This window comes from Culex quinquefasciatus, chromosome 2 (assembly GCF_015732765.1).
Source record: "Culex quinquefasciatus strain JHB chromosome 2, VPISU_Cqui_1.0_pri_paternal, whole genome shotgun sequence".
NCBI classification, from domain to species: Eukaryota; Metazoa; Arthropoda; class Insecta; order Diptera; family Culicidae; genus Culex; species Culex quinquefasciatus.
In genome coordinates, this window is record NC_051862.1 from 33048118 (window position 1) to 33068221 (window position 20104).

Below are 20104 nucleotides of genomic sequence, written 5' to 3' on the forward strand. Positions count from 1 at the left end.
TTAGTTTTTAGTTTTTAGTTTTTAGTTTTTAGTTTTTAGTTTTTAGTTTTTAGTTTTTAGTTTTTAGTTTTTAGTTTTTAGTTTTTAGTTTTTAGTTTTTAGTTTTTAGTTTTTTCCAAACCTTTTTTTGCAATTTGTTAGTTTTGTTTTTTTCTGCATACTGTTTGGTATTCTATTTCAGTTTCCTTAACCGCATTTTCTTACAAACCCCACGGGTTTTGACGAACTGTTGTGCAACTCTCGCTCGATCTGACGAGTTCACTGGACTTGATGGAAAGCAGATCACGTTGCTTCGATTCCCCACCCTCCAAGCTATGTGTTTAGAGTAATTGGATTGAAGACTAATGCTGGCTTCAAACGAAAGTGAAACCTCTCTCTGAAGTTCCGATTCTAATCTTGGCGACGGCTGCGCTGGAAGAAGGTGTAGGTGGAATGTGTCTGTTTCACTTTCCTTGAACCGGAGAAGGTGAAGTCCCCTCTGGGGACAAATTTCCATGTCCTCCGGAGAGACAAGATCGATATCGATTTGCGCGCGCGCCAGAGCGCATTTTCGTGTGTTGTTTCGGGCTTTACAAATGACGCTTTGGCAAGATTGATTAGTTAATTTGCGCGCCGAGCTGACGGATCAGGCGAGGCTTTCTCCGGAACGGAAGAAACGGACAGATGACGGTGTACTTTGGAACATGTCACCAGGACAGGGCAGGAAATGCCACGACCAGGCTGCATTGGAGAAATGGTCCGATCGATCGGGGATAATCTTAAAGGTCTCTAATGGGTTCTGCTATCGACAGGCGCACATCAGCTGTGGCAGCGCGCGCGACTTTGACGAACCACGTGGTTGACAGTGAGCAGAATCGATTTGTTGGATTTGCATGTTTCACTTGATCGCTGTTGACTTTCGATAGATGCCATTGAGAAGTTCAAAAATATGTCATTACATTTTTTTTAATTGCATGAGAAAAGTACTACAATTACAAATCTTCAGCAAAAGGCAAGCTCTACCTCTGAAATTCGATACTCGTGAAACATCAACCAGCACAAACTCATAAATGATGTAACTCTTCCACGCAAAATATCGCAATAACTCCAGCGCGACACATTAAACTTTGCAACAAAGTAAGTACCCTCCCCTGTTCAAAGATCTTCAAAGTCGCCGTTGAAAGCCTGTCCCCTCGGATCGTCCTTCCCTGTCCCGCCAGAGTCCCACCGGCCAAGGTCGCCCTTATCCGCTTGATGACGACGTCCACTTGGCACATAAATCAAAACCGCGTTTGCGCAGCATAAATTGTTGCAGGAAAAATGCCGTTGCCGTTGTCGTGGCTTTGCCAAACCGGCTCATCCACTTTGGGGGCCGATCGCCGTGGCCACATAAATATATGAGCCATATATTTTTTGTCCGTTCCCTTTCTGGTGACACATTATCTGAAGCACACATACACGCGAGAGTTCTGATTACGTGGAAAGATGATGGAAAACATTTGTTTCAAACGGTGCGGCGACGATTTCGATTCAATTATGGCGTTCCACGGAGGTTACGGACCTGGGAAGGGAATGTTCCCGCTCACGATGCTGGTTGCACTGGCTGGCTGGCACCGGTAAGACGTGAGATTATGCTGAGCTGGGAATTTGCGCGGAGGTAACGCTTGCACGAGTCGTCGTAACTCGAAGAGTTGAGTGGATTATTGGAAGAAGAAAAAATATGCCGAAATGTTTTCTAATTTTCGAAGAATATTTCTAGAAATTTTTTAAAAGGACCTATTGCTATGTCTTTTATATGTTTACATGACTCTTTCAAAAAAAACTCTAGATTTCATCACTAATTCCTAAATATTTCAAAAATCATGGTGTAAATATTGTGAAACTGAACTTGCTCAGAATTAACCTTACTTTAATGTTCTTCAAATCATAGCATTCGTTCAAGAACTTGGTCTTAGCGTTTCTATGTCATGATTCCATCTCGGCTCTAGGCGTATGAAGGCTTAAATGATGAGGCAAATCCAAATCTCTTTTGCTCCCAACTCCCTTCTACTCCGAAATTCGTACTGATGACCTACAATCTCTCAAAAATACGCATTTTTTTTATTTCACATTTTATCACCAAAAACGACTTGTTCATAAATATAATTTTTGTAAAACTAAAAAAAAACTATCGAAAAAAAAAATTAATTTCTTTTTATCTACAATAGATTCTGATAACTTTTATGACGATATGCAGCAAAACGATGCATCGTAAGTTTCCAAAATTTCTAAGTATTGACGTTAATTTTATTTTTGTGAAAAAAAATCAATTTTGCGGTTTTGAACTTTAAACGAGCCCGAACAAGCCAAATATGACTATCGACGCAGTAAAAAGCATTTTAGAAAGTATTGAGAGTTTTTGAGTTTTTATTAGACTTCTATTTCTTTTAAAATTTTCCAGTTCAATGAAGAAAAAAAAATTTTGTCTCCTGATTTTTCGAACTAATTTAGAAGGGTGAGGGGGGGGGGGGGGAGCGAAATCAAATTTGAAAAATATTTGCAAAGGCCTAAGTAATAGTTTTACAGTTCTAATAGTTTACAGTTTAATAGAACAGAGTGATGAAAATTGATTTGGCCATGACAAAATCAAAATCTTGCTAGAAGTATTTTTTTGGTTTAAGTTTTCGATGTAAGATTGAATTTGCAGTTGAAAATGATTTCAAAGTTTTTTTTTGTTATGTATTTTTTAAAGTTATTTTGTTGTAAGTTTTGCAAATACTTTTTAACTTTTTTTAAGATAGTTGCCACGTCGCACCATCTCTGGTGTCTGGTGTAAACTATTAAAGTTGTAAAACTATTACTTATGTACTTTTAATCCAATTAAAGCTTTTAAAACTTTTCACAAATGTTGAATATCAGGACAAACAGTCATTTATTTTGAGGGGGAAAATATTTTCATAAATTCATTGAAAATTTGCAAATTTGTGACAGAAGTATTACTGTAATCATGTTTAAATTATGTTTTGATACTTTTTGTGTAAACATTTTGTAAATAAGTCTTGAAATTTAAATTTTAGTGTTTTATTACTTTTTTGCCTAAACTTCGATCAACAAAAATCACTCTAGTCTAATCACTCAAAATTTAACCTAAAATTAAGTATTTTTCGATTTTCTGTTCTTATACAAGTTTTAGAGGACAAAAAAATACAAGCCATAGAGAGGTGAAAATCTCTTACCAAAGTAAATTTTGGAAGAAAAAAAAAGTTTTTTTTTGCAAATGAAAAAATGACACTTCTGGGTCAATGTAGATTCGAAAAGTACATTAAATTTTCCATAAAATGACATGTTCCAAAATTTTTACAGTCGAGGAACGGAAAATGGGAGAATTTTGAAAACATTTTAAGTGTTGTTTTCGATAAAAAAATACGTTTTTTTCGGAATTCTGAGTACGCCATCAAATCGGGCGTCTAATTTTACATAAAAGTCCCTTTGACACCAAGTTTCTATCTCATCACCGTTTCAGGCTGCAAATTATTGAAAAAATACCTCTTTTTCGCATGTTCAAAAATGGAAGGGGTCGTACCGCCCCTCCGTCACGAGATATCAAAAAATGGACCTCGGATTCGTGATCAGACAAAAGTTACCCCTAAGGACAAAGTTTCACGCAAATCGAAGAGGGGTCGGGGCAACTTTTCTCGATTTCGTGTGAGTTGGTAGAGAATAACCCTAATTGAAAAAAGTAGAAAAAAAACACATAAGTTTAAAATTGAAAGTCAAAAAATCTAAGATATCACTAGTTGAAAAATGAGAGCTTATTTATTTACAAAATTTTAGTTTCAAGAGGATGTATCTCAGCAACAAGCAGTCAGATTAACAAAGTCAAAAAGAGAAAATTATAGGACAGTATCCCAGTTTTTCGGAATTAGTTTTTGCAGGGGTGCTTTTTGTTGATATAATATTTTAAATTGCAATTAATTGAGTATGTTTTAAAAATTATGAATTAGGTTTCTTGCAATTTAGAAAAACTTCACAGAAAAAAATAAAAACTGAAATAACAAGCCAAAGTTTCAACATTTAAATGAAAAAATTGTTTTAAAAATATTTCACACTAGTTCAGGTGTTTTTAAATAATTAGTTTCCAAAATATGTAACAAAAGTTTTTGTGAAAAAAAACTTTATTCGGTATTAAGAAAAAAAAAGTTGAATTTTGGATGGTTGAAAACTTGGCTTGTTCAATAATACCTCTTTTTTAAGTAATATTACAAAAGCTTATGATAATATTTGCAACAGCCTTGCTAAAAAAATACAAAGCTTTTTGTTTTAAAATTCATAACAGGTGAGAATAACACAAATATATAACTTGAACGAAAAGGCGCAAAACAAAACACATTTAACAAATATCATTTGAACCAAATGGCAACCAATCGATGTCAATTCGTTTCTTACAAGAAAACACACTTATTACTATTGTAAATCGCTCCATTTATAGCGACAAAAGCGGGAGTGTGAAAATATTTTCACACCAGCATCATCTTCCATCGACCACTATGAGCGCAGGGATTCCCGGTAACTAGCAGCAGCTGCTCAAATGTTCAGTTGAAACCAGTTTGAATTATGCGCGAATTGCTTGCTTGAAATGCGAGCTCAATAAAAACATGCAATATTTGCATCTTTTTGGGCACAAATTGTTGTACTTTTTTGGCTGGAGTCTGTTTTGAGAAAAGATCTGGAAGCACTAGACAAAGGATGTTTCTATAATTTCAATTTTCTGGAATTTTGTTTGCAAAGTTGAGATGATCTGACACGCTTAGGTAACTTTGTTATTTATTTGTAAATTGTTCTTTGTAACGGGGAATTTTCGATTTCCAAGATCTCGAATTCCTCGACTGAACTGCTCTCACCCTGATTGGCACTGATCAAGTATTTTTCTTTGCTGGAACAATATTTTCCCTGCTTCAGCTTCCGAGACTCTTGGGAAGCTTTTGCAATTTTCTGCAACTGCATCGCTGCTTCTGCTGACGCACGGACCGATGCAGTTTGAGAATTGATCTTGGAAAAAAGTAATCCGGGAAAAATAAACATTCCACCACTTGTATTTTCTAGGGATTTCCGCTTCTTTTCTTTGGATGCTGCGGATTCAAAGAGTTTTGTTGCCTTGAGGGCGTGTGGGCTTGAATAGAATTCTGTCTAAATCTTCAACACAAACTTTTACAAACAAATAATTTAAAATAATAATTTTAAAAATTATAAATAAAATTGTTCATAAAAAGTGCAGTCAACCCCACTCTTCTGGAAGTGCATTCCAAGCTGCTGCATCCCGCTCAATTTTCCTCCCGTTTAGCGCTGCCAGGGGGGAAGTTGCAACTCGAGTGGAATCAGATTTGATTTACCTTCTTCCTCGAATCTCCCGCAGCAGAGCAGTGTCGTGACTTCGTCACGATGCAGCAAATCTAACAGTTCTTTCTCGATAGATATTTCTTGTCTTCCTAGACACTTCTCGTTACAGCAAAAAAAGAAAACATTTTTTATTTAGTTTTCCGCTCAAAACTAAGTTGCAATTGTCTTATCGCAGTTGTTCCTCCCCGCTCTCCTGCAGAGTTTCATATTGCATCATCATGATCTGTTTTCTTTTCGGCTTTTTTTTTCCTCGAGAAGGAAAAATTGCCCAGTAACTCTCACACACACAATTCCACACAGAGAGGAAATAAAATGTTTTTCATTTGGCAGTTTTGCTGCAGCAGCTACTAATCAACCGGAGCAGAAGCAGAACACCACGTTAGAAAAGCTTCTCCAGTAGAGTTGGAAGTGGCTCGTTACTGGATGTTGATGGTTTAGAAAGAGTTTTGCCTTCCGGCTGGCTGGGGAATTGGAAAATAAATCTTCTTGTCAGCTCATCTTGGGAGGATTTTCTTTTGCTCATATTGAACTCTTTTCCGGTGTAAAATTAAGATGATTAGTTGAATTTATAAAAAATAATGTAAATAAATCGGAGAATATTATCCAAAAACTACAATTTGTATAAACCCTCAACAGAACTTTTTTTGCGAAATTTCAAAAATTGCAACGTTTTCTAAAAACATTATTTTTTTCTCTTTTTTTAGGTTTCTCTTCTTTTTTTTATTTTTCATCACACTTAGTTTTCATATGGTATTTGATATTTTCAAGGTTTTTTTTTGACTTCATCTAATAATTCAATTGATCTACGTTATATTAGTTAAGCTATAATTGTCATTATTATGATTTATTACATAAAACATTTACGCAATAGTCAAATGGGGAAAATTCTTAAATTTTATTTACCTTAAATATTTAAATAATTGCCGTGAAAAAATATAGGACAAGTATTTAATTCTTTTTTTTATTTTTGTCGAGAAAGATGGAGGCAAAACACTACATTTAAAATTTCAAGCCTAATTTTTAACTTTTTGAAAAAAACATCTATGCAGTATTGCTTCATAAATTGTAAAAGTCATACTACCATCCAAAAATAACAAAAAAAAATCATGAAAACAGTCTATTTTGATAATGGGTAGTAAAATTCAAAGTTTTAATAATGCCTGAAAGTGCTCTTTTTGATTACAAATACAAAAATAAACGTGATTTACAATGTCTTAAATAGTTAAAAACGTATTAAATTCTAAGGGGTTGAGGAAAAAAACTTGTCATAAATTTTTAGTGGACTTCAAAGTAGTGAACAAATTTTGCAAAGATTCCACACTTTTTTTTTATCGAAATTGAATCAAATGCAAGATCAAAAGTTTTAGAAAATGAAAATCTGGACTGAATTCCCAGAATTTTATCAAATCCCGAAATAAACATCGTTTTTTTAATTAAATAGTTTAAATTATTTTTGAGCAAAACGATCCGCTGAAAGAGCCAGATTAATGTCTATGTCTTTTTTTATTTTTCTCAAGACAGCAGTCATTGTTTTTGCAGGTAAATTTCCCTTGAGTCTGGCCACAAAAGGAGGAAGCGGAGCAAACCGAATTCAAGCCATTTTTAATACTTACTTCAAAAGCAAAAGGTTGTAAAATGCATTTCACATAATAAAACGATGTCATGCAATCAATAATTTTCAAAGAATGTCAGTTAAGAGTAACAATATTAATTTAGAACTATTCGTAATTTTCATAAAATTTAATTTTAGACAAGGGTTTCCAGCAAGGCCTCAGACTGGCAAGTAATTAATAATTACTTTGATTTTTAGCTGGTAATTAGGTAATTCTTTAATTACTTAGTAATTCATGGTAATTAGGGTAATTTAAAGTAATTAATTGGTAATTAAAGTAATTTTTGAGTAACTACAGTAATTGATTTTTTTTAAATTGTACTTTTTCAACAAAACTATTTACTTTTTATATATAATCTATTATAACAGAATCTTATTGATTTCAAATAAGAGTGAAACACAAAGATTACAAAAAACTGATTTTGTATGTAGAAGGCCTTATTCACCATAGTTCTCTCTAAAAACTCTCCTAAAATTTATTTTTATCATGTTGTTTATCGAACTGATTAACAACTAAGGGCCATGATATATTACCCAGTAAAAAATGTTTTGTGAATCCGAAATCTATTCATTTTTATTAAGTTATTATAAAAATATGTTTTTTTTTTTTTGCAAGAACTACATTAGAATCAATTAATTTTTTATGCTTTTCCTTCTTATAGGCAGCCAAAATTATTTGAAGTTTTTGTGGATCAAATATTTAAAACCAAAATGTTCTTCAATTATCATTGAAATAAACATGGCCATTTAAAAATCAATAAAAATAAAAATAAGTTTTTTTTATATTTTTTTTCATCATCTGCAGAAATTGGCAGTCCTGTAATGTCTCTCTATTAAGATATTAGCTATTTTCCCGAAAATTTCCAAATATTTCTGAGACAAATGTTTCAATGGTAAAAATCAAACTCAGTGAAATTAAAATCAACTAATATTCAGATGCAATTGAATCCAATGTTAATGTCACGTTCCCCATTATCTGTATATTCAGTAACAGATTTTTTAAATATGCTTCAGAAAAAAAATGCAAAGTAATGTCAAACCAATGTTTGAAAAACGTTTTAAAACTTAGCGTTATTTTGATAAATTTCCGCTGCAAATATTTGTCAAAGTTTTTGTTTAGCTCAAATAATCAGGGGGCCTTTTTTACAACAAATTCTATATATTAATGGCATTCGACTTTGAAGCTGAAAATATTATTGAAATTCATAAATTCGTCGCCATCGTGCTAACTTGTCGTACGTGCATTTTTGAGCCAAATTGAGTTAAGAACGCCATTTTGTGCAGCTCACAATGCCTCACCTTTTGACCTTCACAGATCCCCAAAATTCGATTTCAATCCTGAGATATCCAACAAAAACCGAAAAAACTCCGTGCATTTTTGTCACTTTACATATGAAAGTAGTTTCAATCTTGTCGTGCTATCTTGTCACTCCATGAAAATTGATGTAAGTGCGACAAAAGGCCAATGGGATTTCAGGCCAGGAAAGTCAGGATGCGTTTGTCGCACGTACAAGCTAGACTACCGTAAACATTTGTAATAATAACTCGGGACTCCAGCAACCAACTTCAATCAAACTTTGGGACAATGCACAGAATGGTGAGCCAAACAAAACGTGTTTGTTATTGTTTACATTGCGTGCTCTCGTTTTTGAATATTCAAGGTCAAACATTAAAACGCGTTTTTCTCGGAACGTCAAAATGGCGGGTGCGACAAGGTAGCACGACGACGTCGAATTGAAGTAAAACAGTAAATTTTTTTTTTTGCTTTTAGGACAAACATGACTTCAAAAACTTAAGCCTAGTCTACTTAAGTGTTTCATATGTTTATAAGACCTATTAAAAAAACTGTAGATATCAATTGAGCTACTTATTTTTTACCGAAAAATTGTATAGTTAAATACAAATGTCAATTTTATAATAAAATAAAAAATTCCAAATTTCAAACCAATTAACTCGCTGTAGGATATCATGTAAACATCACTCAAAGTTTCAGCGCCCTCTAGTTGGGGGCATTTTTGACGTTTGAACGCCTATATCTATTTTTTAATAAAAATTATACGTGAAAAAACAAAGTAAACAGAATAATTATTGAAAGAGCTATCGAATAATCTTTTTATAAATAATTTAGTTTTGAACCGTAGGAATGAATACTTAAATATAAATTAAATGTTTTTTTTATCGTAGTGAAAAGTAATTAAGTAATTTATGTAATTAATCATTTTGGACCAGTAATTTGAGTAACTAATTGGCAGACTGGCAAGTAATACACGCTTTTGGAAACCCTTGATTTAAGAATTTTATTTTATGTATATTCTTCAAGCAACGCTTATTTAGTATTTCCGGTTTAGCAGATTTTTTTCTTTTAATACATGGCGTGTTGGAGCCAAACAAAATTATGGCTATGGTTTTGAAATACAATTTTGGCAGCTGACCACACAAACATAGTTTTTAAATATTAAAAAAATGTCTTTTGAAGGAATTTTCTGATCGACTTGGTATTTTTTGCTAAAAATGGTTTAAAAATATAAAAATAATAAATTTATTTTATATTTATTTATTTTTTTCAGCTAAAAATATAATATTTTTCATTAAAATTTTGAAGTTTTCTGGAAACAAATTCCACGTTAGCATTTTTTTCTGAGCAGTCTACTGCAATATTTCAACTTTGACCAAGTCACCACTACGATAACAAAAAATGTTTTCAAGATACAGTTCTTTACATATTGTCATAGTATCGACAGCTGCCAAAATTGCAAGGAGACTTGTATGGACAAATCAAATAGCTCCAGAAAAGAATAAAAATCGAATGTTTATCTTTCGTATAAAATTTAATTGATTGAAAATCGCACAATAGCAACTCGCTGACTTATGCCACCAATTCAAATCCTCTTAAGCTACGGACATTACCAACAATCGCCGTCATTAATCGCCCTCCTCGCTCAAGTATGAATGCCGATATTTGTATGCTAATTGTCCGTACAGTAAACCACCCAAACAAAGCCATTACAGCGGAACCCAATTGAACCGCAATCCGCAATAGTAAAAGAGCAAATATGGCGATTTGTCACATTTGACCCGATTCCGTCATCATCGTCCGGACTTGGCTTGACAGTGGATTTGTGTCCATGTCCATGTCAAATTGCTAACCCCTTTCAACTACAGCTAGTCAACTTGAAGAGTGAGGGAAAGGAGGGTTATTATCAGCGTTCGGTGCACCGTTCAATGTCACTCCCATTAATATCCCGGTCCTCAATCCTCCTTGAGGAAAGGTGAAACATGCCCCAGTTTTGACCCAAACGTTCGAGGCACTTTCGCCCCGCTCGAAACACGTGACAAACGGAGTTTGTGAGGAGCAATATGACGAACGCAAAAGGGGGAAAAAACCTTGAAAAATAGAGCACGTCTGGTAGCGAAGAAGCAACTAATCTCGGCACTCATATATTTATCACCCCATAACGTCAAAAAGTTTAATTGCTCGTTCGAACACGAACGCACGGAGCTGTTGGGGTCGATCCGGTTCTGGTTTGAGGCTGATGGTAATGTTGGTCTGGACCAATGTCTTGACATTTACTTGTGACGGAGGGGTTCAACGGATTTCGTACGACATGGACACGTGACGGGGAGGAATCTGGGATCAGGGATGAAATTTAAAAACATTCCCTCACTTAGTAAGTTAGTTGTCTTTATTAACGAGCCTTTCAGCCATAAACTCTGGTTCGGCTCGGCGTTCCCTAACTTGATCATAAAGAAATTTGGCATATTTCTTTGAAATATAATTTATGATCAAGCATTCCCTAACTTGATCATAAATTATATTTCAAAGAAATATGCCAAATTTCTTCCTGCTAAAATATTTTGATTTCAGCTTTTTATTTTATTATAGCGAAGAGCTGAACTATCAAACTATGTTATTAAGCTTTACATGATCATTGAAATCTAGACCTAACATCAACAAATCCTGATAAGTTTGTAAAGATTGGTAGAAACATATTTTTTCACGTTTTTTTGGTAACCAATGTGTCATCTGATATTTTATCTGGATGAAACTTTATTCATATTTTCACTTAGTCAAAAACTTATCAACTTAACAGTCTGCATACAATTTTATGGACCTCAATATATTGAAAATAATAATCTTGTATCTTCCTGATCTCATCAAAATAATTTTAAATTTATCAGGAACATTCAAGAAAATAATTAAATTACATCAAAAATATTAAACAAGATCAAAGATCTAAAACACTTATGAGAGGCATGGGCATTTGAACTTTTTTTTTTCATTTTTAAAGTCAAATCTCAGAATCTTGATTTAAATACATTGGTTATTTGATTGCAATACTTTTGTTAATTTGATAACTGTAACAAAAGTTAACTGCGTTATGTTTAAATTACACACTTTATTAGGCTGGATCTATTTAAAAAAAACTTTACTTAATCCACCCTTAGGTGGCTGGTGCCTTCCTCTCATTCAAAGGGTAATGCTACTCAAAATAGACACGCTCGTGGGAAGGTCTTTAAATTAGCTATCCAAAGATAGGTCGCATGATATATTTGGAATACGTTTTCATCTAAATATCTGAGAACTAGCCTCCAAAAAGTGTATAAATAACTCTTAAGTGCTTATAACTTTTGATAGGGTTGTCAGATCTTCAATGTTTTGGACGCGTTGGAAAGGTCTTTTGATTACCTGTTCAACGACGGGTTGCATGATAGATCCGGACAACGTTTTCATCGTGATATCTGAGATCCGGCTTCCAAAAAGTGCATAAATAACACTTAATTGCTAATAACTTTTGATAGGGTTGTCAGATCTTCAATGTATTGGTCGCGTTGGAAAGGTCTTTTAAATACCTTTCTAAAAATGTATAACGTGCTGGGGTTTCTTACAAAAACCACCCTTTTTACAATCTTCCGGACTTTAGTCAAAATCGTTTTTTTAGCATAACTTTTGAAGTACTTTACTAAACTTCATAATTTTCAATAGGGACTTATGAGACCCCAAGACGAATCGAATGAGACCAAAACGGTCCAAATCGGTTAAGCCAGTGCTGAGATAATCGAGTGCATATTTTTTGGTACACATCCCTACACACACACACACAGACATTTGCTCAGAATTCGATTCTGAGTCGATAGGTATACATGAAGGTGGGTCTAGGAGGTCTAATTGAGAAGTTCAGTTTTCGAGTGATTTTATAGCCTTTCCTCAGTAAGGTGAGGAAGGCAAAAATGATACATTAAATTTTTGAATGAATTAAGTGTTTTTTTTGCAATTCAGTCTTGAAACTTCCTACTTTTCCTGTCATTCCAAATGCTGAAAAGTTCTACTTTTCAGCACTGAAATGGTTTGAAAAGTAATACTTTTCAACATTTTTTTTTTGTTTTAAACGGTTTATTGACAAAATACATGAACTTAATAATTTCACTCAATTGGTGTTTTTCAGAAATGCAAAAAATGTTGTATGGAACTCGTTGCAAACCTTGATTTTTTCAGCACTTGTCGTATAAATGTACTACACGTGCTGAAAAAATCTTCTTTTTGCAACTTGTTGCATAAACTACTATTAAAACTCATGGATCCAAAATAACTAAAAATTGACGATTTTTTTTTGCCGTGCTGTACTGTGTACAGAATTTCATAATAATTCAACATATTTTTATACAAGCCCAACCATGCGAATTATGACAATGAATGCGGAAAAATGCATTTTAGATTGTTTTCAGTCAAATTTGGCCAATGCAATGTTGAAAAAATGATTGATTGATTGATTGGTTTCTGCAAAAAAAAAAACCGAAGAATAAACCAAAAATTATATATTTGAAATATTGCCTTTTTTCAAGGATGCAAAAACATTTAAAAAAATGAGGAAAGTATGAATCATTAAATAAAACCATGAATGAAGCAACATAAAAACTAGAAGGATAAGATTGAGATGTCATTACATGTACATACTTCGGATGTCATTACATGTACCTACTTATCTTAACTTTAACTTTAAAAATATGTACTTTTTAAAGTGCTTATGCTCTAAACAATGCCAATATTAACCCTCTACAACCTAACCCCGCCTTTAGACGGGCTTTGATCTGAAAAATTGCCAAAAATCCATTTTCAACCAATTTTTGATCTTTAAAAAGCATTGGAAAGAAGAACACTTTAAATTTTAGAAAATTTTAAGGTTGGAAGTTTTACTTGTTTAATGTGACTTTGCCAATGTTTTTAAAAAAATTAAGGGTCAACTTTGGCTGTGTTTTTTACTAACATTTCCTATATTTTAAGTAAAAATAAGTATGCAGTAATTTGTGTAGTGTCCCAGACTACGCCTCTTAGCATTTTTCACAATTTAAATGATAATGGTATCATTCTATAGCGGAAAATGTGAAAAAATGCAAAAAATTGAAAAAGTGACTGTAGAAACATGAAAAAAATAAGATAGGCAAAATGTTATGATAGGAGGTGGTAGAAAAGGCCAAATACTACCAAAAACAAAGATAAACTAAACAAGATAAATGCAAATAAAAATACTGAAATAAAATAAGAAAAAACATAAAACAAGAGAAGTAAAGTTTTTCGTAGAACAAAAGTTGCTCAAAATGACCTCCTGAACATGGAAAAAATAAAAAAAATCGAAAAAAAATTTGGGCAGTAGAGGGTTATGTATGAATTAGTATATTATAGAAACCGCAAGGTAAAGATATTCAATTTCATTTCATTTATTGGATAGTTTTGGCAAAAACATCAGTGCAGTTATAAACCTAAGATGAGACATGGGGTACCTTTCAACAGCTGACTAATTCAAACACAGTTTTCACAGTTAAAAAATCATTTTATTATATCATCTGGGAATGAGTACATCCTTTATGTCAGAAAAGTATGTAATTTGCCATCTAAAAATGTGTAAATCTACCTCTTTTATTATGTACACAGAAAAAAATTATGGTAATATTCATCAGGAAATGGTAAAAGATTTTGTGTCAAAAAAGGTGTAATATTACATCAGAAAATGGTGAATTTTCATCAGTTTCTGGTGAATGTTCATCAGGTTCACATTTTCACACATTGTTTAGCTAATATTCATCATGCCAAATTTTCAATATTTCAAAATTCAACTTTGTTTTGCTGTGTAATGCTACATTTTCAATTTGAACTGAGGTAATATTATTCGGTGTAAGATGTAACATTACACCTTTCCATGTGTCACCTTCCAAATTTATACAATTTTTTATTGTGTACCAGTCAATTAACTGGTCGAAATCAATTTATTTTAGGTCAAACTTAAATTTAAAAAAGAAATTTTTTTATGATTAGATTTTTTTAATATGTATAGAAAAATATTCGAATCTCTGAATAATCAAGTTTAAGATAGTCGGCTACAGACTGAATTAGAAAAAAATCATTTGTAACCCTTTGCATGGCAATATCTCAGCAACTAAGGGTCGTATCAACAATGTCCGAATAAGCAAAATATAGAGAATTTTCTCAGCCTTTCAAAAATATTTTTTTTCAAAAGTGGGCAAACATGGGCACTATGTTTAAAAAATCAATAACTGCGACTATTTTGAAAAAAAAATAGTTATCAAAATTTCACTGAAATACATTTTGATTGCAAATTTGATTTTACATCGAAAAATGAAATTGAAAAAAAATTGCAACCAATATTCCGATTTTTTGAAAAAAAATGTATTGATTCAAAAAATCATAACTCGGTCAAAGATTTTTTGCCCATTCTGGAAATTTCTGAAAAGTTGGCATTTAATGTCCTCTAAAACATATAAAAAACTAGAAAAATTAAAAATAGTGTTTTTTTGCTAATCAAGTTTTAGTGACAAAAAGTGAAATTAGAAATCACCAAATGTTTTTTACCGTGTATGATTTTTTTTCAGTGTAAACCATATCCATACCTACAATTTTGCCGAAGACACCAAATCGATCAAAAAACTCCTTCAAAAGATACAGATTATTGAATTTTCATACATATTTTTTGTATGGACAGCTGCCAAATTTGTATGGAAAATTATATGGACAAATTAATAATGCAAAATGGCTTCTTTGGGCATACCGAAGGCACCAAAAAAGTTTCAGCCGGATTGAAAAATACAAAAATTAAAATTAAGAAAAAATACCGATTCCGTAGAGAACTGCTCAATAGAATAAACCTTTACTTTTTAAATCTAACAAGAAATGCCGAACATGCTAAATATCTCGTGAAACTAAGTAAATTAAAGTTATTTTTTCACTTAATTTACACTAAACTATTACGGACCAACCCTGAAACCAAAAAGTGACAAGTGATCAACCAGCGTGACTTCATCCCATTCTGGACTTGAGATTGCTCCTTTTGCTCACGAAGTAGTGCAAAAGTCTCCTTAGCAGTTTCCTCCCCCGCTGGTTTGCTGCGTGATCACTACGTGTAAATCGTCCTCCTGACGAGCCTCAAGTCTCAACCCTGCTCTTCAGTCAGCAACACGCATCCAAAGTTAAAGTGATCGTTATTGATGCTAGGTGTGTGTGTGTGTCCCCTCGAAAAGCTCAACTCTGAGTACTCTGACAAAGGTTGCAGTTTTGAGTTAAAAAAAGATTGAGTGGGGGAGGGGGTAACTGAAAGCGAAAATCAACAGCCTGAACATGAGTCAAATGTGGAGCTGCTGCTAGCTGTCAGCAATTAAGTCATTTGTTTGCTAAAAAGATTTACTGCGGCGCTCTGTGTGTATGGAGCGACGTTTCCTTTCAGACCTACCACCTTTGAGGAGTTATGTCTGGGCGATGGTGTTGTACTACTAAATAGACCGGATCAGCAGGGGGTGGGCAGAAGAAACGGGAGGTCTCTAAAGTTTAGTTTCTTGAGGGGAAACCTACATCGAAAGTGGTTTCTGTTGTTGGCTGCTGAAGTGATTAACAAGGGCTTTAGAAAATAGTGATCGATATATTGTGAGGTCAGTCTGGTCTCTTGGTTAAGGACTTCAAGGTTCAAGGAATTTTACGAACGCGTTTTATCTGTGTCTCAGGAACAAAGGTGGTAACCTTCTGAGTAGAGCAAAACTGGGCGTGATACTTAATGGGGACTGAGTGGATTTGTTGAGTTGATGACAAAAGAATTTAAATTAGAAGCAAAACCTGACCCTCTGCTGCAACGCATTCCCAATGCACAGAAAAATTCCCAACTCTTGCCTTATCGTGACAATTTCATTCAAAAACATCATTGCCCGACCATTCCATCACAATTAATTTGCACGTTGACTTATCTTATCGCGCTCATCAACCCAAAACAAGTAAATTTCCATGATAAGCTCGCCTCTGCTTTCTACCAGTAACCTGCACAAAAGTTTGTTACTGCTCGAAACGCTCACGAGGCACGAGTCACAACACCTACAAACTGTGATAGTCATACCTGCCAGCTGATAAGAACTGCTTGGTTTGCAAACATTTTCGCTGGAAGTACAAATATAAATAAATATGTCCCAGCACTTACCTTGATTACTTTCGACCTGCACGTCTTCGTAGTCGTTGTCCGCGCTGGCCATCGTCTCTGGAGTCACTTCGGAGTCCACCTTGCAGTCCGGAACGTCCACCGAAGGTGGTTCCAATTCTTCACTTCCAAGAACTTCCTCCGTCACTTCACTGACTACCTCCTGAACTTGCACCACTTCTTCTGCCTCACTTGGCTTGTCCTCCTCCTCACTTCCACTCGAGCCCTCAATTCCAACAATGATTCGCTCATGAATCTGTTGGATCTGCTGCTCGGCACCGCTCCCGTCCTCGTCCAGTTGGGCCTTGACCAGTTCCTCAAAGTCGCTGTCTACGGAGTCGCCCACGACAACCGCCAGCAGTTCGTCCACAACCGCGTCGTCCTGCTCGACCTTGACCGCGGCGGTCACTTCCGACCCACTCTCCACTCCATCCATTTCCGGAACGTCGTTATCGCCAACGAGCTCGTTCGTCAACTGATCTGCTACCTCTTCCACGACCTGGCTGGCGGCCGTGCCATCTTCTGGCAATACAATCTGCTCGTTGTTTGGCACGATAGCGTCATCGTCATCGTGCTTATCAGCAACAGCTGGAACACCTTCGTCGGTATCATTTGATGAAATAGTGGCAGGCACGTCAGACTGGGTGGCTTGATCACCGACCTCAATTGGTTCGCGTTGTTCTGGGATGGCATCCGGAATATCTTCCTCTTGGTTGACTATTGGTTCTGCTGGGTATTCCGGAGGAGAAGCAGGACGTTCGTAGTGATGGTGGCCGTTTAGCTTCGATTTGGGTTCGCGATGCTGGTTGTTGTTGCTGTCGTTGATGAGAGTTTCCTCGGCGGTGTCGATGATGACGATGGGACTGTGGGGAAGAGAAAATCCAAGTTAAAAAAAACGAGTGCATACAAAATCTTATCGTTTACTTTGAAGTTCAAATTGTTTGATAAACTTAAGAAATGTTTTCGATATATTTTTGATTACTGTAAAGTACTTCTCTACAATTACGCAATTTTTATGTTGTCATTTTATGATTTGGAAGCAATTTTTTCAAAAGAAGCAATTTTGCATCATTAGTTTTTCCTTACAAGCCTCCATACAATTTTTAAGGGGTTGGTCATACAAAATGAGTATGTAAATGTATGAAAATCTTGAGAAGGGATTTTCTGATCGCTTTGGTGTCTTTGACAAAGTTGTAGGTTATGATTAGGACTTTTCGGAAAAAGGTACACGGAAAACAAAATTCTGATTTTTATATTTAAAAAACAAGTTAAATTTCCGAAAAAACGTAGTTTTAGTTTTCGAAGTTTTTTTATATGTTTTAAGAAACTAATAAAAACATCTTCTCAGTCATAGTGAGTGATGATGCAGAATCTTTTTATTTATTTTTTGAATATATAGAAACCAAGAAAACAAATTCTTAAAATTTTCGTTATCAAAATTCTTCCAAAAAATCAGGAAAACAAAAAAAAATCAAAAAATTTATGCATTTTTCTGCATCGATAATCATAATTAGCATTTTTGAGCTCGTTTAAAAATATTTGAAAGTTTAAAAATATTTGAAATATTATTATCTGGAGAAAATTCAGTTTTTTCGCGAAAACTTAACACGAAGCTGTATGTGTGGGACAAACTTCAAATGCTTTTTCTCTGCTTGCTATTTTTGCTTATGGGACATTTACTCGAACATGAGCACTTTTTTCATTCAAATGTTCAAACCATGGCTTATATTTTTTTCTCTAAAGCTTGTGAAAACCTGTTAAAAATTAAAAAAAATATGTTTTGGCCTATTTTCGCGAAGTATTTTTTTGCATTAAATATTTGTTTTATAAATTCTACACAAATTCAAAATGTGTTTGAACTGGATCAATCCTGCTTAAAAAGACAATAAATGCGTTTTATATTGATTCTAGTTGATTGCACATATATTTTCATAAAAATTGAAGCTTTTCGAAAAAAAAAACATGTTTTTGCCTTCTGATTTTTCGAGACAATATCGAAGAAAGAGTGATGAGAAGTTGCAAACCTTGTAAAAAACAATTTTGTTACTTTTGATGAAATAATTACTAGCATTTGGTTAAAATAATTTCAAAATTCATTGAATTCTAAAGTCACTTAAAACTCGAAGATCTTTCAACTGTGTAAATATTTTTTGAGACTAGATCTTAGTGAACTAACTCCATGGAGTTGGTTTAATACCTAAAACCAAGTTTTCTGCGTACTTTGTTTTCAAAAAGTGTACAATCCAGATGAAAATTATTTCCGGATCTCATTTGTGATCCCTAATTGGTTAGAAGTGAGGAAGACACCAACCATGTAGGTAGATTAAATTTGTTTTTTCTCTTAATATATTTTTTTCATGAAGCATAAAAGAATAGTAATATTGAAGAATTCAACAATATTTAATAGTTTCGGACAGATAAAAAAATCAACAGTCAATACAAACAATTTAAGTAAAAGTTATATAAAATTTAAATTAAGTAACAAGTTCTTTTTGCCTTCCTCACTGAGGTAAGGCTATAATCCTGCTCTGAAAATGAACTTTTGATTAAAAGCTCCTAGACCCACCTTCATGTATACATATTAGGGTGGGTACGGATTTTGAAAAGTTCTCAGATCAAGTTCTGGTGTGGTTCCCCTTGTAGGGCATACCCATAGGGACTCTCACGCCAAATTTCAGCTCATTTGGTTGAAAACTGGCTTGTCTCAAGCTAGTTCAAGTTTACATGGGATTTACTATGGGAAATTTTGAATTTTCGTTCATTCGCTCCTACAGGCCTGGGAAAAACACGTAGAAACTTCTAGGATGGCCAGAAATGAGCGGAATCGTCTGGAGAACAACTTTCCCTAAGAGACCAGGTCGATTCGTTCAACCCCCATCGAGCTCAACGGCAATATATCCGGGGTTTTCGGAACCAACGGTTTTCCCCAGAAAGCATCAAATTTTCCTTAGCATGCTATGAATGCTTGATGAACAACGCGACGCCACATGTCAAACAGCTACCACGTGAACTAGCATCGCCTATGAAAAATGACTTTTTATTACTTTTTGAACTATAGAATTATCATTTATGGTGATCCTGTTACTATTTAGCTGTATTCTAAACCTCCAAATAAGAAAAAACTGTTATGGTGCAAATTTTACAATCACGTGGTAGCTGTTTGACATGTGGCGTCGCGTTGTTCATCAAGCATTCATAGCATGCTAAGGAAAATTTGATGCTTTCTGGGGAAAACCGTTGGTTCCGAAAACCCCGGATGTATTGCCGTTGAGCTCGATGGGGGTTGAACGAATCGACCTGGTCATTTAGGGAAAGTTGTTCTCCAGACGATTCCGCTCATTTCTGGCCATCCTAGAAATTTCGACATGTTTTCCCCAGGCCTGCAGGAGCGAATGAACGAAAATTCTAAATTTCCCATAGTATTTTCCATGTAAACTTGAACCCGCTTGAGACAAGCCAGTTTTCAACCAAATGAGCTGAAATTTGGCGTGTGAGTCTCTATGGGTATGCCCTACAAGGGGAACCACACCAGAACTTGATCTGAGAACTTTTCAAAATCCGTACCCACCCTAATACATATCGACTCAGAATCGAAAACTGAACAAATGTCTGTGTGTGTATGTGTGTGTGTATGTGTGTGTGTATGTGTGTGTGTATGTGTGTGTATGTA

General features: G+C 34.4%; 1 protein-coding gene across 1 annotated transcript in view; it reads right to left on the bottom strand.

The window, feature by feature from the left end:
• LOC6040102 overlaps positions 1-20104 on the bottom strand; it is a 424546-nt gene that overhangs the window by 330359 nt on the left and 74083 nt on the right. The window contains exon 4 of the mRNA XM_038256474.1: positions 16438-17297. Within this exon, the coding sequence (XP_038112402.1) occupies positions 16438-17297 (860 nt within the window). The remainder of the gene's footprint in view (positions 1-16437; positions 17298-20104) is intronic.